General features: G+C 47.7%; 1 protein-coding gene and 1 long non-coding RNA gene across 4 annotated transcripts in view; both read right to left on the bottom strand.

The window, feature by feature from the left end:
• Positions 1-1,453: 1,453 nt before the first annotated feature.
• LOC311520301 lies at positions 1,454-6,681 on the bottom strand. Its single transcript, XR_014711548.1, has 3 exons — positions 6,592-6,681; positions 5,774-5,903; positions 1,454-5,274 (listed from the first exon to the last, which is right to left on the bottom strand). It is a non-coding gene; the product is annotated as an uncharacterized lncRNA (long non-coding RNA).
• Positions 6,682-13,083: 6,402 nt separating this feature from the next.
• The window catches only part of NOL6 (nucleolar protein 6), a 74,296-nt gene continuing 72,360 nt past the window's right edge, over positions 13,084-15,019 (bottom strand). For all 3 annotated transcript variants that reach the window (XM_084628676.1, XM_084628675.1, XM_084628677.1), the window contains exon 26: positions 13,084-13,591. In XM_084628676.1, coding sequence (XP_084484802.1) covers positions 13,439-13,591 — 153 coding nt within the window. In that variant the 3' untranslated portion in view covers positions 13,084-13,438. The remainder of the gene's footprint in view (positions 13,592-15,019) is intronic.

Below are 15,019 nucleotides of genomic sequence, written 5' to 3'. Positions count from 1 at the left end.
TGCCGCTGATCTGAAGGTATACATTGTCCCCAAATGTGAAGTAGTTATGGGTAAGGACAAAGTCACAAAGTTCAGCCACCAGGTTAGCCGTGACATTATCGGGGATAGTGTTCTTGACGGCTTGTAGTCCATCTTTGTGTGGAATGTTGGTGCAGAGGGCTTCTACATCCATAGTGGCCAGGATGGTGTTATCAGGAAGATCACCGATGGATTGTAGTTTCCTCAGGAAGTCAGTGGTGTCTCGAAGGTAGCTGGGAGTGCTGGTAGCGTAGGGCCTGAGGAGGGAGTCTACATAGCCAGACAATCATGCTGTCAGGGTGCCAATGCCTGAGATGATGGGGCGCCCAGGATTTCCAGGTTTATGGATCTTGGGTAGCAGATAGAATATCCCAGGTCGGGGTTCCAGGGGTGTGTCTGTGCGGATTTGATCTTGTGCTTTTTCAGGAAGTTTCTTGAGCAAATGCTGTAGTTGCTTTTGGTAACTCTCAGTGGGATCATAGGGTAATGGCTTGTAGAAAGTGGTGTTGGAGAGCTGCCGAGCAGCCTCTTGTTCATATTCCGACCTATTCATGATGACAACAGCACCTCCTTTGTCAGCCTTTTTGATTATGATGTCAGAGTTGTTTCTGAGGCTGTGGATGGCATTGTGTTCCGCATGGCTGAGGTTATGGGGCAAGTGATGCTGCTTCACTTACCTCAGCCATAGCCCAACTTGATTGTCATGCACATTGTGTAAAGAGTTGTCACTTTGGATGGGCTATCACCAGCAGGAGAGTGAATTTGTGGGGGGGGGGAGGGTGAGAAAACCTGGATTTGTGCTGGAAATGGCCCACCTGATGATCACTTTAGATAAGCTATTAGTCTCTAAGGTGCCACAAGTACTCCTTTTCTTTTTGTTAATAAGACTGGGACTGTTCAGCTTGGAAAAGAGATGACTAAGGGGGAATATGAGAGAGGTCTACAAAATCATGACTGGTGGGGAGAAAGTAAATAAGGAAGTGTTAGGGGGCTTATTCCTTCACCCACTTACTTCCCTGGTCCTTCTCGCATGAACAGAGAGCAACAATACCCGAAGTCCAAAGGTGCAAACAATTCGATGTTTATTGGGGTGAACTTCCAGCAAGCATGATTCCAGTTTCCTTCCTTAGTATCCTCCTTCCCAGCTCTGACACCACAGAGCCTTACACCTGTGTCCCTGTTCCCATTCCTACCCTTAGCCAAACATGATTCCAACTTCCTTACTCCCATTCCCTGTTCCCATTTCCCCCTTTAGCAAAACATGATTCCAATTTTCTTACCCCCATTCCCTGTTCCCATCTCTCACACCCACATGCCCACCCCCTCCCACCCACACCCACCCACTTCCTCATTGACTACAGATTATATAGTAAAACTTGAGTTCTGCTTAGCTATACCTTAACCAATCATTTTTCTGAAATTTAACTAACCAATCCTAACATATTGTAACATGATTATGTAACCAATTATATCCCACCACCTTAATTAGTTTACACCCAGCAAAATTAATTATACAGCAGAGAGGAACAATCACAGAACCAGACAGAGATTATACAGACAAACAATAGCAAAGTGTTAACTAACTAACTGGACAGTCTCTACGTAAAAGAATAAATGGACACAAATCAGATGTCAAGAATTATAACATTCATAAACCAGTCGGAGAACACTTCAATCTCTCTGGTCACGCGATCACAGACATGAAGGTCGCTATCTTAAAACAAAAAAACTTCAAATCCAGACTCCAGCGAGAAACTGCTGAATTGGAATTCATTTGCAAATTGGATACTATTAATTTAGGCTTAAATAGAGACTTGGAGTGGCTAAGTCATTATGCAAGGTAGCCTGTTTCCTCTTGTTTTTTCCTACCCCCCCCCCCCAGATGTTCTGGTTTAACTTGGATTTTAACTTGAAGAGTGGTCAGTTTGGATGAGCTATTACCAGCAGGAGAGTGAGTTTGTGTGTGTATGGGGGTGGGGGGGATGTGAGAACCTGGATTTATGCAGGAAATAGCCCAGCTTGATTGTCATGCACATTGTGTAAAGAGTTGTCACTTTGGATGGGCTATCACCAGCAGGAGAGTGAATTTGTGTGGTGGGGTGGAGGGTGAGAAAACCTGGATTTGTGCTGGAAATCACTTTAGATAAGCTATTACCAGCAGGACAGTGGGGTGGGAATAGGTATTGTTTCATATTCTCTGTGTATATATAAAGCCTGCTGCAGTTTCCACGATATGCATCTGAGGAAGTGAGCTGTAGCTCACGAAAGCTTATGCTCTAATAAATCGGTTAGTCTCTAAGGTGCCACAAGTCCTCCTTTTCTTTTTGCGAATACAGACTAACACGGCTGCTACTCTGAAACCTGTCAAATAGCAAAGTGGGAACTATAATGACAAGACAATACAGAAGTGAGGATTTCACATCCCAGCTATTGATAAGTGAGTTCTTGCTAGACAGGATGCTATCAAACTAAGTTTCCTTTTACATTTTCTAGGCACTTCCCTTTCTCTGGAGGTGATAGGATACAATCCTGTCCTGATAGTGCCTAACAGCCCAATAGCACCTTATTTCAATGTGACTAGTTTGGAATGTGAGGATGTGACCGTTCGCTTCCCAGCTTATGGCTGCCTCTGCTGCTTAGCCAAAGGCCTTAGAACAGGGCCTCAGACTGTCACAGTAAGAGAAGGCCCTTACAACAGCAGACAGTGATTTTGATTCTTCTTTTATACCTCTAGAACTAGCCAAGTGATAAGAATACACCTAAATTCTTAAAGTACAGGCCTTTGCAGACAGGCCTGAATATCTATATCCTAACAGAAAGTGTTATTTATTCCTTCTCATAACACAAGAACTAGGGGTCACCAAATGAAATTAATAGGTAGCAGGTTTAAAACAAACGAAAGAAAGTATTTCTTCACACAATGCACAATCAAGCTGTGGAACTCCTTGCCAGAGGCTGTTGTGAAGGCCAAGACTATAACAGGGTTCAAAAAAGAAGTAGATAAGTGCATGGAGGATAAGTCCATCAATGGCTATAAGACAGGAATGGTGACCCTAACCTCTGCCAGAAGCTGGGAATGGGCGACAGGGGATGGATCACTTGATGATTACCTGTTCTGTTCATTCCCTCTGAAGCACCTGGCATTGGCCTCTGTAGGAAGACAGGATACTGGGCTAGATGGACCTTTGGTCTGACCCAGCATGACCCTTGTTATGTTCTCTAACAGAGCAGCAGGAGTCGCAGAACTGCTAGTGCTCCCTAAAGTGCTACAATCAAACATGCAAATGGGTGTGGCATCCAGTTTCACAGGTGCTAAGATAACATGACCAGTGATCTCCCTGTATTGTGACTTGACATTTCCTTGGTCTGCTCTTTTCCCCCACTAGCTGCATTTCTTTTAGAAAGGCATCCCATTTCGATGTGAAGACTTCAAGTGATGGAGACTCTACCACGTCCCTGGGTAAATCGTACCAGTTACTGGCTTTCACTGTTAAAAAAAAAAAATTGCACCTTATTTTCAGACTGATTTTGTCTGGCTTCAGGTTCCAGCCACTGCATCTTGGTCAGCCTTTGTTTGATCAGTGAAAGAGCCCTCTGCCATCAGAAACCTTCTCCACAGGTGGGCTGCAATAACTGAGCGTTGGAACCACCAGCATTAAGCACTTGAACAGGGTGGTGGTAACATTCACTCAGAGCAAAAGAACAGCTTTGATAGCTACGAGGCTCACATCAATTTCAGAGAGTTTAAGGCCATTCGATCACCTAGTCTAACCTTCTATACCACACAGGCCATAGAATCTCACCCCTTCCTCCCTTCCTCCCGCAATGACTTTAGTTAAACTGAAGCATTTCAGGCCCCAGGAGACTAAACTGTTGTAAGCCATACCCAGAAGACGGGAGAGACCAAGGTGCCACTAATGCCTGACACCCCTGCAACGGGAGGGCATCAATGAGATGAGATATGCCCAGATGATCCCAGTAGGTGATCCACGCACCATGCTGAAGAGGAAGGTGACAAACCTCCAAGGTCCCTGCCAATCTGACCAGGGGTGTAAATCCTTCCCAACCTCACATCTGGAGCTCAGCTGGACCCTGAGCTTGTGAACAAGACACACCAGCCAGGTATCTAAGAGGGTTCTCAGTACCACTGCAGAGCATAGGTCCACCCCAGCTGTTGTCTTGTGGCCAGCTGTGGCCAATCTCTGAAGCTTCAGAGGAAGGTACTGGGAGAATGAGGGGTGGGGGAGAAACAGAATATATCTGGCCAATAGTGCATCGCTGGGGGGGGGGACCGGCTGAAGCCCTGAAGTATGAGGGGTGTCTTACTCCAGAGCTGCAAGTGTTGTGAGCATTTTGAGGGCAATAGTTTCCTGCTGCTCCATGGCCTAGGAAGGAATCATAGAATATCAGGGTTGAAAGGGACCTCAGGAGGTCATCTAGTCCAACCCCCCTGCTCAAAGCAGGACCAATTCCCAGTTAAATCATCCCAGCCAGGGCTTTGTCAAGCCTGACCTTAAAAACCTCTAAGGAAGGAAACTGTACCACCTCCCTAGGTAACCCATTCCAGGAAGTGGAGGAACAGGGGGTTTCACATATTTCAAGCCAGAAGGGACCACCATGGCCATACAGCCCGAATCTCTGGGCACATAGGCTATATAATTTCTCCCAGCAACTGGACTAAAGCTGCTTTTTGAAAAAGATACCTGATCTAATTTTAAAGAGTCCACGCAATGGTGATTGCGCCATGTCCCTGGTAAGCCGTCCCCACGTTTAACCACCCACTCTGCTAGGAAACTGTATCTTATTTCAAGGATAAATTTGCCTAACTTCAACTTCCAGCCATTGGATCTGGTTATGCCTTTGTCGGCAAGATTGTTTACCAGATATCTTTTCCTTTACGTCTCCCTTCCCACTAACACTGAGCATTACTCTGACTGATCATTCCTCTGCACTGTTTGTTCCTGGTAAATACGGAGCCAATTCCACTCAGTGCAGCAGCCTGTCTTGAACAAACATTCTGAATTGATTAAACGAAAAACGAAGACGTCTCGTGTGCTCCTGGAGAAGGTCTGCAGACATCATATGAAAAACTGGGACTGTCAACGTAGAACCAGAGACCCAAGGTGGGTGAGGTCTAGACCTGTGGAAGAGCTTTGCGTCGCTCGAATGCTTGTCTCTCTCCCCAGCAGAAGTTGGTCCAATCAAAAATATAACTTGTCTCTTTAATATCCTGGGACCGACACGGCTACAACAACACTGCATAAAGTAGAACCGGGACATATGGTCACTTGAATGTTACCTAAATTCTAATGGAGACTACATAGACCGGGGTGGCCAACCTGGGGCTCCGGAGCCCCATGCGGCTCGTCAGACGTTAATCTGCGGCTCCTTGTAGAGGCCCCGACTCTGGGGCTGGAGCGACAGGCGCCAACTTTCCAGTGGGCCGGGGGGCGCTCACCGCTCAGCCCCGGGCTCTGCCACAGGCCCTGCCCCCACTCCACCCTTCCTGCCCCCTCCTTTGAGCCTGCCGTGCCCTCGCTCCTCCCGCACGCCACAAAACAGCTGATCGGGAGGAGGGGGAGGCGCTGGTTGGCGGGGCTGCTGACGTATTACTGTGGCTCTTCGGCAATGTTCATTGGTAAAGTCTGGCTCCCTCTCAGGCTCAGGCTGGCCACCCCTGACAGAGACGCTTGGGTGCAAACAGCGCACTGCAATACGGCTTTGTTTTGGACAGCCTTGTTTACGCAAACCCTACCCTGGGAAGCCTTTACAAGAGGTGCTGATCACCGGCAATTCTGCACACTGCTGGCGTGCAGAACGAATGACCCAGTAGTAGCACTCCCCCACTGAAGCCGGTGGGAGTTGCGGGTGCGCAGCTTCAGGCCCTGTAACGATAAGCAGAGGAGAGCAGAGGGAGAGAGAAGTTAGGCCTAGGCTAGGGGAGAAAGACAGCGTTAGGGGGGTTGGGTGTAACCACCTTTCATTCAAGGTCAAAGGAAGTGCCTGAAAGAAAAGCCCTAGCACCCAAAACACAGGCACACAGAAAAGCTGGAGTAGAAGCTGAACTATGTGACCCAAAGGGCCTCAAATGCAGGGATTAGGGCGGGGGGGGGGGACTTTTTGGCCCGAGGGCCACAGCAGGGTTGCAAAACTGTATGGAGGGCCAGGTAGGGAAGGCTGTGCCCCCCCAAACAGCCTGACCCCTGCTCTCCATCCAACCCTCCCACTTCCTACCCCCTGACTGCCCCCCTCAGAACTCCCCACCCATCCACCCCCTCCTGCTCCTTGTCCCCGGACTGCCCCCTCCTGGGACCCCCAACCCCTAACTGTCCTCCAGGACCTCACCCCCTATCCAACCCCCCCTGCTCCCTGCCTGCCCCGACCCCTATCCACACCCCCACCCCCTGACAAGCCCCCCGGGACTCCCATGCTTACCCAAACCCCCACCCCCAGTTCCCCTGACCGCCTCCCCCAGAACCTCCGCCCCATCCAACTGCCCCCTACTCCCTGTCCCCTGCCCACCCCCTGGGACCTCCTGCCCCTTATCCAACCCCCCAGCCCTGGCCCCCTTACCATGCGGCTCAGAGCAGCATATCTGGCAACCATGCTGCCTGGCCGGAGCCAGACATGCTGCCACGCTGCCCTGCCACCCAGAGCACTGCTCGCGAGGGGAGGGGGAACAGCAGGGGAGGGGCCAGGAGCTCAAGCACCAGGCAGGACGGTCCCGCGGGCCGGATGTGGCTTGCGGGCCGTAGTTCGCCCACCTCTTGACTAGGGTTTTGATTGGCGGGGAACTGCTTTTATCTGTATGTGAGAGAGAAGGGGCAGGATGGAAGAGAGAGAAGGGGCCAGAAGGCCAAGCAGACGATAACAGAAGTGTTGATAACACGACCCTAAGAGAAAGCTTTTTGGGCACAGAGTGCTGGCTGGAAAAGCACGTTTGAAACAGCAAGAAAAAGAACTGCCCCCTGCTGTTTGGTTCCTTACTGCGTTCAGGGAAACAGGACTTTGGTACGCACCATGGTAATACAAATAATAAATAATAATGTACAAATCTTTGTAAATAAACAAGATTGCATCAAAGAAAGTACCTGACTCTATCAATTTCTCCTCTAGTGGAAACAACCCACAGAGCCCCAAAATTGGGCTAGCCCCTGGGATCAAAAAAGGTTACAACAGGATTTGACGATGTAGAGATACAGGAAGGCTATTCCAGATTATAGGAACTGCAGAGAAGACTCTGGCACCAACTGTGATCGGAGGGGGTGGGAGCGGTACAGAGAAATGTGAATGTCAGATAAGCAGGGTTTTGGCATAGAAAGAGACAAGATATATTTTAAGAGGAAGGTCATTTTGGAACACTACAATAATTTGGAGGAAACAGTCCTGCATTGACATTAGGCCTAGTAGGTATTTTCTCTCTCTAATTCCTGTGATCCTACAGTTTTTTACTGGGTCGTAAAACATACAGGCAGGCAGCTGTCTGAAGAGGGAGGTGAGATGGTCTTATTCCTTTGTACCCAGGAGAAGGCAAGCAGCAGCCTTTTGCAGACCCTGGCATCTGAAGAGTTTTTCCCGTTTCCTTAATGTCTCAAAGGTTGAGAATCCACAGCCGTGGCAGCATAACCCGGATTTCCCTGAACCTGTGCATTTAAAATGGGTGCACGCTCATCACAAATTGGTACATCTTCACCTTCAGAAGCTAGCCCAGCTGATTCCTGTCTGCTTTTTGAATGCCACGCAAAACCACTGGCTATTGTCTATATCTACACCGCCCAAAAATAACGACACTGCTCGGAGTGTTGTGTCCAGGGGACGCCCTCTTCATCTGGACAGTCCCTATACAAATAATAACCTGGACAGCGAGAGACAATCCTGCTGTTTTCAGCACCCTCACAGGCCTGCAGAGTAGGTATCCATTTCTCAGAGGCTGTGTTCTCCTGATCTTTAAGATGAATCATCGGGAGGTTATCTGTAAATTGTGATTAGATAAAGGATTCCAGCACTTTGTTATGCCAGGGCAAAGCTTGTCAGCAGTGAAATGATCCCACTGAGTTGGTTTACCAAGAGCTCTAACAATAGAATTGTGACAATCTTCCGCCTCATTTCTGACTTTAGTTGATCTCTGAATGCAATCTCCTTCAACAGACTTAACCCAGCTTGATTAGACCTGAATGACAGGGGGGATCTGCTTGGGGAGCTGGGGAGAAATAGCTAATCCTGCAATAAATAGCATCTACAGAGTATCTATAGATCTAGGAAGTGCCACCCAGCCTGTTCCTCTGTCAGGGCAGGTTTACTCCTATTGTATCATTCACCTGTGTTCCGACCAGTCTAGCTGGGACTGCACCAAGCAATGCAGCTTGCATCACCTCTGAAAGACAGTTCCACAAGCTAAGAGCACACGCCTGATGCTCACACATGGTCTCTGTTTCTGCTAAAGGGGGCTGAACAAAGCATCTCTAATTTTGATTTTTCAAGAGTTTTGTTTTGCCTCTATCTACTTTGATCCCCCTCTTCCCCCGTGCACTTCACCGTTCAATTGCTAAAAAGTCTGCTGTCGGCCATCGTGTGAGAGGCAGAGTGGGGCGCACGGAGTTCAGCGAGCTGCAGTTTATCAACGCTAACGCCTAGCCCTCAAAACTTCCCGGCTGAGACACCTGTCACCGTCTGGGGAAAACCACTTCCCTTCCAGGGCATTTCATCAGAATTTTCTTGAGAACCAGGAAATGATGATGCAAACAGAGCTACCAAAAAGATACAGGCTTAACTCCTCTGCAGAAATGGGAGTCAGTGAGACACAGGCCCCTCGGTATGCTAAAACCCCACTGTAATGGGACAATCCTCAAGCAGCTCAGCGTGGGGCCTTGGACCAATTTCCTTCTCATGCAAAGAAAGCTGCTCGGACGTGGAAATTCATGCCACGGTTTCCAAAAGTGACTAGTGATTTTAGGGGTCCTAGAGCAGCCAGATTTTTAAAGGGCGGGTGCTCAGCACTTCTGAGAATCAGGCCCCTTTAACTGGGCTGCCAAAAATACAAGGCACCCAAGAATCTCCTTGAAAAATCTTGGCCTCTAAGCTTAGCTCAATAAAGAGCTACTGCTGGAATATTTAAAGGCATGGAAGACCCTAAAACATTCAAGTAGCCCTGAGTGTGTCTTCACGGCTCTGCCAGCTCATAGATGCTTCTCTTGTTCTTTCTAGTTTGGGTTCCCTTTATCTTAAATAAAAAGTCAGTCCAGTGAAGGTCTACGGCTGCTCATTGTGTACGGAAAACAATGGAACAGGCCGGGGGTCCAGATCAAGAACTGAACTTCCCTACAGTTTGCAGTGCAAGATGTATTCATTTGATCTGACTTTGCCTGCATCTGAGTGGATTCCTATTGTCAATGTGGGGAGGCAGCAGGGGAGAGCTAATGATCTCTTTAGCACTCAACAGACTAGCTATCTTGTGTAAGATAAAGGATAATGATACTTATCCGCCTCCTGGGGTGGCGTGAGAATTTGCTGTTGCAGTTATTTGAAAAGTAAAAAGCACGGTCACTGACTCAGGTGGAAGAGCACCCACTGGTGAGTCACCAGCACAGCAAGCTGCACTGTAGGAAGAAGATTGTCAGTCTCCAGGGTCCTGCAATTATTTGCCTTTCTTCTGCTTTTGGACCCTGCACAGCCGTCCCAGTAAGAACTGGACTGAGTCGCCCTGGGATCTGGGTGTGCTTAGAGGCCAGTTCTCAGCAGAAGAGACTCAGACTCCTGGTGGGTGAACCACCCTCCAAAATTACGGTCTCCATTTCCGTACTATCGATCAAAAGTGTTTTGAAAAATCAGGCCTCAAAAAACCAAAAATCGTGAGAATGGATTAAACAACAAAATGATGTTTTTTTAAAAAAATAACACCTTTGGGTTTCTTTTCATTAGCCTTCTGGCTTTCAAGCCTCTAGGTTACACTCAAGTCACACTTCCAAGCTGCTCTCTGCAACCATGAGGTTAGAAATTTATTTTCTTTTTCAACTGTTGTATGAAGTGTTGTTGTAGCCATGTTGGTCCCAGGATATGAGAGAGACAAGAGCTTGTATTCAGGTGTAAGATCAAAAGCTCGTCTCTCTCACCAATAGAAGTTGGTTCAATAAAAGATATTACTTCACCCACCTTGTCTTTCTTTTTTAAGCAAAAGCTGAGATTCTGCTCCAATCACATGACTCCAGGAGCTAGGGCTTTAAGAAAAGCGCTAAGACCATGAGACTCATGGGAGTTGGCCACACTACAGTTTGATATCACTGACGAGAATACAAAGATAAGAGAGGAGGAAGCCAGATCTCTGGAGTGAAGGTGCAGAAGAAGGTAAATTACATTACATAAACCCAAAATGTTACTAAGGAAGGTAATCTGGGGCACCTATAAAGGCTGACAATGTCCCTTTAACTGTTTAGTGGCCGGATCCAGCACACCCTTCAGTAGAAGCCTTTGACCTTTTGTCCTGGATTCCCTTTTCATGGCTGCAAGGGGATGCTTGAAGCTTTGTGTTGTTGTGATATAATTCTCCCCCCAGTAGAAGAAGAGGGGGAAATGCCCAGGGGTGGGACATAGCCACATCACAGCTTGTGTCTACCCCACCACATAGACTTGCTCCTACTTCACCGTGGTGGACCATCTCTCACAGACTAATTGCAGCAAAATGGATCACTACAAGGCAAGGCCTACATTTAGAAGGTTTTGGTTGTACAGCTAAACCAGCATGCTACAGAGGCAAAAATGCCCTGTTGGCACAGCTTATACCCACAACACTCCATGTATTTCAGTTCTGCCCCCAAGCAAAATAAGCTCTACCCCCACCCGCGTGTCTATACTAGGGTCTTTTGCTGGCCCAACTCCGTCAGGGATCACACCTCCTCACATCCCTGACTGACATAGCTGCAACAGCAAAAGTTCGCAGTGTAGTAGACACAGCCTCCGGGTTGCACCGCACTTGGGTACTGAACAAGGTGTTATCTACATTTGGGATAATGGATTGTCAGTTAACTCAAGGGAGTTAACGCATTTGCAAAGACCAGCCTGGACGTTCTCCAAACTTTTGTGCCTTACCCTAGGCAAAACCCAGGAAAGACAAGGAGGAGGAATGCTGCAGCATCACTGCAGGGCAGGGCAGGGCAGGTCTAAAACACCTTATGGTCACAGCTACCACGAAGCTTTGATTTGCCTTTATGTTTCTAAAGGGAATTCAGTGCTGGCAAGAGGTGCTGGGGTGAAAGCAACGAGCCCACACACCCTTATAGGCCAACATCTGGTCATGGCCAGAATGAGGGCTATTTAGGAAGGAAAAGAGGGACACAGGTTTTAACGTATTGAAACACTGAAGTGGGGGAGCCATTGGAAGAACTGCGGGGGGGGGGGGGGGAATATGGCAACTGCTTGGCTCCAAAACAGGGACTGTCCCTCCTTAAATAATCCAGGGGGCAGGTAGAGTACAGGCTGCGGCAGGGCTGAGCTCTCTCCATGCCCATCGTGCAACTGGACCTCAGCCCGGACCTAGAGTGGAAAGCAGAGCTCACCCCCTATAGCAGAACCTAGGGTTTACCTGGACCAGCTACGCAGGCTGAGAACTACAGCTGCCTTGCCAGCGCTAGGATTGTAACACATTAGAAAAGCTCTAATTGCCCTCACTAGGGCAAGGCCACAATTAGCAAGAAGATGGTCCCTCCACAAACCACCCACAATCGAAGCGGACAGCAAGTGGATACAAACAGACCAGGCAGGGAGCTCATGAGACCCACGTGAGAAGCATAGATTCCCGCACACCAGCTGCCTAAGTTTTTCAAGGCAGCACGGCACAGGCAAGTTTTAAGGGGGAATCTGGAGCAGCCTGGTGTAAAACCCGCAGATTTCAGTTCACAGGGCACTCCTCCCACACCTAAGTGTGAAGGGGCTTCTGGGTAAATCTGACAATGAACAATTAAGGCCGGGATGGAGGCCTTTAAGAGATGAGTAGCCAGGGCAAAGATACATTGTGAAGGGCCTTAAGTTAAAACTGAAAAAAGTAAAAGCTTTCAACCCTGTTCTATAGCTGCTCAAGCTGTTTGCTAATGGAACTCAATGTGGGCCTGTCAGCATCGTCCTGTCCACACACACCCCCCGGTTCCCCAAGTCACAGCAGAGGCATAAATCTGCTCTCAGATGTGACACGTGTTTCACCCACTAATTATATTTGACAGTATAGCTAAATTGCACTAAAACTCCCTAGTGCAAACAGAACTGGGGGGTAGGGGTGGGGTGGAAAAAAAGACTGCTACAACAAAGGGTATTTACAGGCAATTTAACCCCTTGGGGGTGGCTTAGCTCCTGGCATGTCTAACTCCTCAACAATATTAACATAATCAGCATTTAAAAATTGCGTCTGTGTCCCAAGAGACATGTTCGGACTTCTGAAAGCAATTTCAGTGAGAGAGGAAGACAGGCACTGCTATGCTACATCGGACCCACGGTCCATTTAGCTCAGTATCCTGCCTCTGACAGCGGCCAGCACCAGCTGCTTCAGATGCAAGAACCCTGCAATAGCAGATGTGGGAAAAATTGCCTCCACATTAAGTCTCATCCTGATCTCAAGTAGTGAGAGGTTGGCTTAAGTCCTGAACCATTAGGTTTAACATCCCCTCCAGAATGCTTGTAAGCAGGAACTAAATGGGTATTGAGACTATTCAAAGTTGTGTGTCCGATCACTAAGTTTTTGGCCTCAATGACCTCCTGTGGCAGTGAGTTCCACAGTCTAATTACACACTGCATGAAAAAAGAGTATTTCTTTTTACCAATGTTGAATACTTCACCTTTTAACTTCACTGAATGTCCCTTTGTTCTTGCACTATAAGACAAGGAAAACAGAGGCTCCCGATCTACCTTCTCTAGCCCATTCATTGTTTTATATACTTCTCATGTCCCCTGATTTCTCTTTTTTCACTATACTAGCTCTGGATAATCTTGCTCTCTCACTAACTAACTAACTAGAGAGAGAGAGAGAGTGTGTCTGTCTGTCTCTTATGAGAGACATGTTGTTGGTGACAAAAATAAAAGCAGTTATTATAAATACCTCTTTATTATACTAGGAAATGCCTTTCCTGTTTTACATCCCAGCAGGTATTTGAGACATGGACATTTTATATAAACATTCACCATGAGGAACAAATAGGAACATTTATGAACAATTCATCTCACCTTGAGATGATTTTGGTGAAGGTATAAAGAGGGGGTGTCTTATGTCTATAGAAATTATCATCCCTTTTCAAGGGGTGCAATGTTTCTGTGAATGAGAGGTGTACCAGATTAACAGGATTAGAGATATTGCTCATGAGTTTTCTTCCCCTGAACAGATTTATAAACAGAAAGTGTTACAGATATGGTACAGGAGGCCTAACAAGAGCTCTTGATGGTCTTAGATAGTCCATTTCTCTGTACGTGCTTCCACTGATCTGACCAGACCTTCTCCCAGGATCTCAAAGTCTTCTAGAATGGCTTCCACATTGGGAACGGTGACTAGCTCCTCACAGCTTAGAGATGCCATCATTCTTCCTTTCATGTTGGATGCCTGTAACACACATGCATATGGGTTGGGCTAACTGACATCTGCATTTTGTGCCCAGCAATGCTGTATTCTTCTCCAGAAGTTAAATCTCTAATGCAACCCCTACCCACTCCTACCCTTCCGCAGTGAGCGCAACATAACAAGTAAATGCTGCCGCTGTTCGCTCTCACCACTTCTCTTCCAATCCTGTCCCCTTTTGTTAGCACTACTGTCACTTTTAACAGCTCCTGTTACAGTCAAGTCAGCTGCAAAATACACAGTGTAAACCAGAAGGCTGCAAAAGCACCCTCTTCAGAGCATACACAACCAAGCAGCCCATCAATATAGCAATGATGCAATTTCCAAATCACAATTACCTCTTATATGTGTGCACTGAACACTGGAAAATTACTCACTGATGATATTAGGAGGTGGGGATGGACCCAGGAAACCGATGCATAGAGGGTGCCTTAAAGGTCAACGGATCAAAGACAACATGTCTTGAGCTGCCTTTGCTTTGATCTGTTACTGGGAGTTAAGAACCCAATCCAGCAAGCTACTGTAGGCATGGAGTTATCTCACTGAAGTCAATAGCTATTCAGATGTGTAAAGCGAGGCACGGGCTTGAGGGCATCATCTCATTTCATCGCAGTGAATGACTAGATTTCCAAGCAGAAGCACTGCAGGGCAGCAAGTGCCCCAGGCACAGAGAGAGGAGCTACACTTGATCCTAGGGAATGAAAGGGACGGCAGAACAGCCAGGGTTGCTAGAAAAACTGTGGGCCAGTAATCACAAGTTTCTTTGAGTCTGATGAGTTCCTCGTATAAAGCAGCATGACTCACGTCCACACCTGTGCATCAGACCCACCTTTACCATCCCCCAGGGACTCTCCAAGCCACACTCTTGTTCCCAAATAGCTTTGCACGTTAAACTGCATGGCACAAACTCAGCAGGATCTTTGGAATCCCAGTGCTGCCACCCTGGACATCTACTGGTCAGTAGGAGCTACAGACACCTGGCACTTCTGAAAAATCAGACCCTGGGGTGTCAAACTGGGCAACCAAAAACACAAGCTTCCTTTGAAAATGAGGCTCTTTGCCTCAGTTTCCCTGTCAATGGAGAAAGCACTCACCTACTCTCCAGGAGAGCTAAGGAGGGTGTGCGTGTGTTAGTGTTGGTCAAAGGATGTGTGTCTTGGGGGGTATTATTGCCTAGTGGATAGAGCGCTGGACTGGAACTCAGGAGATCTGGGTTCTGTTCCCAATTCGGCCACTGGCTGGATGGCCTTGGGCAAGTCACTTCACCGCTCTGTGCCTCAGTTTCCCTGAGTGTCAGATGAGAGGATACTGCCCGCCTTTGTAAAGCATTTTGAGACCTGCTCTGTGAGACTAGGTGACACCAGTGTTACTACAATCCCCTCCAAACTTCCCACAGCACCAGAACAAACAAGA

This window comes from Lepidochelys olivacea (genome assembly GCF_965140295.1).
Source record: "Lepidochelys olivacea isolate rLepOli2 genome assembly, chromosome: 5".
In the NCBI taxonomy this organism is placed as follows: Eukaryota; Metazoa; Chordata; order Testudines; family Cheloniidae; genus Lepidochelys; species Lepidochelys olivacea.
This window is presented reverse-complemented; position numbering and strand designations above follow the sequence as displayed.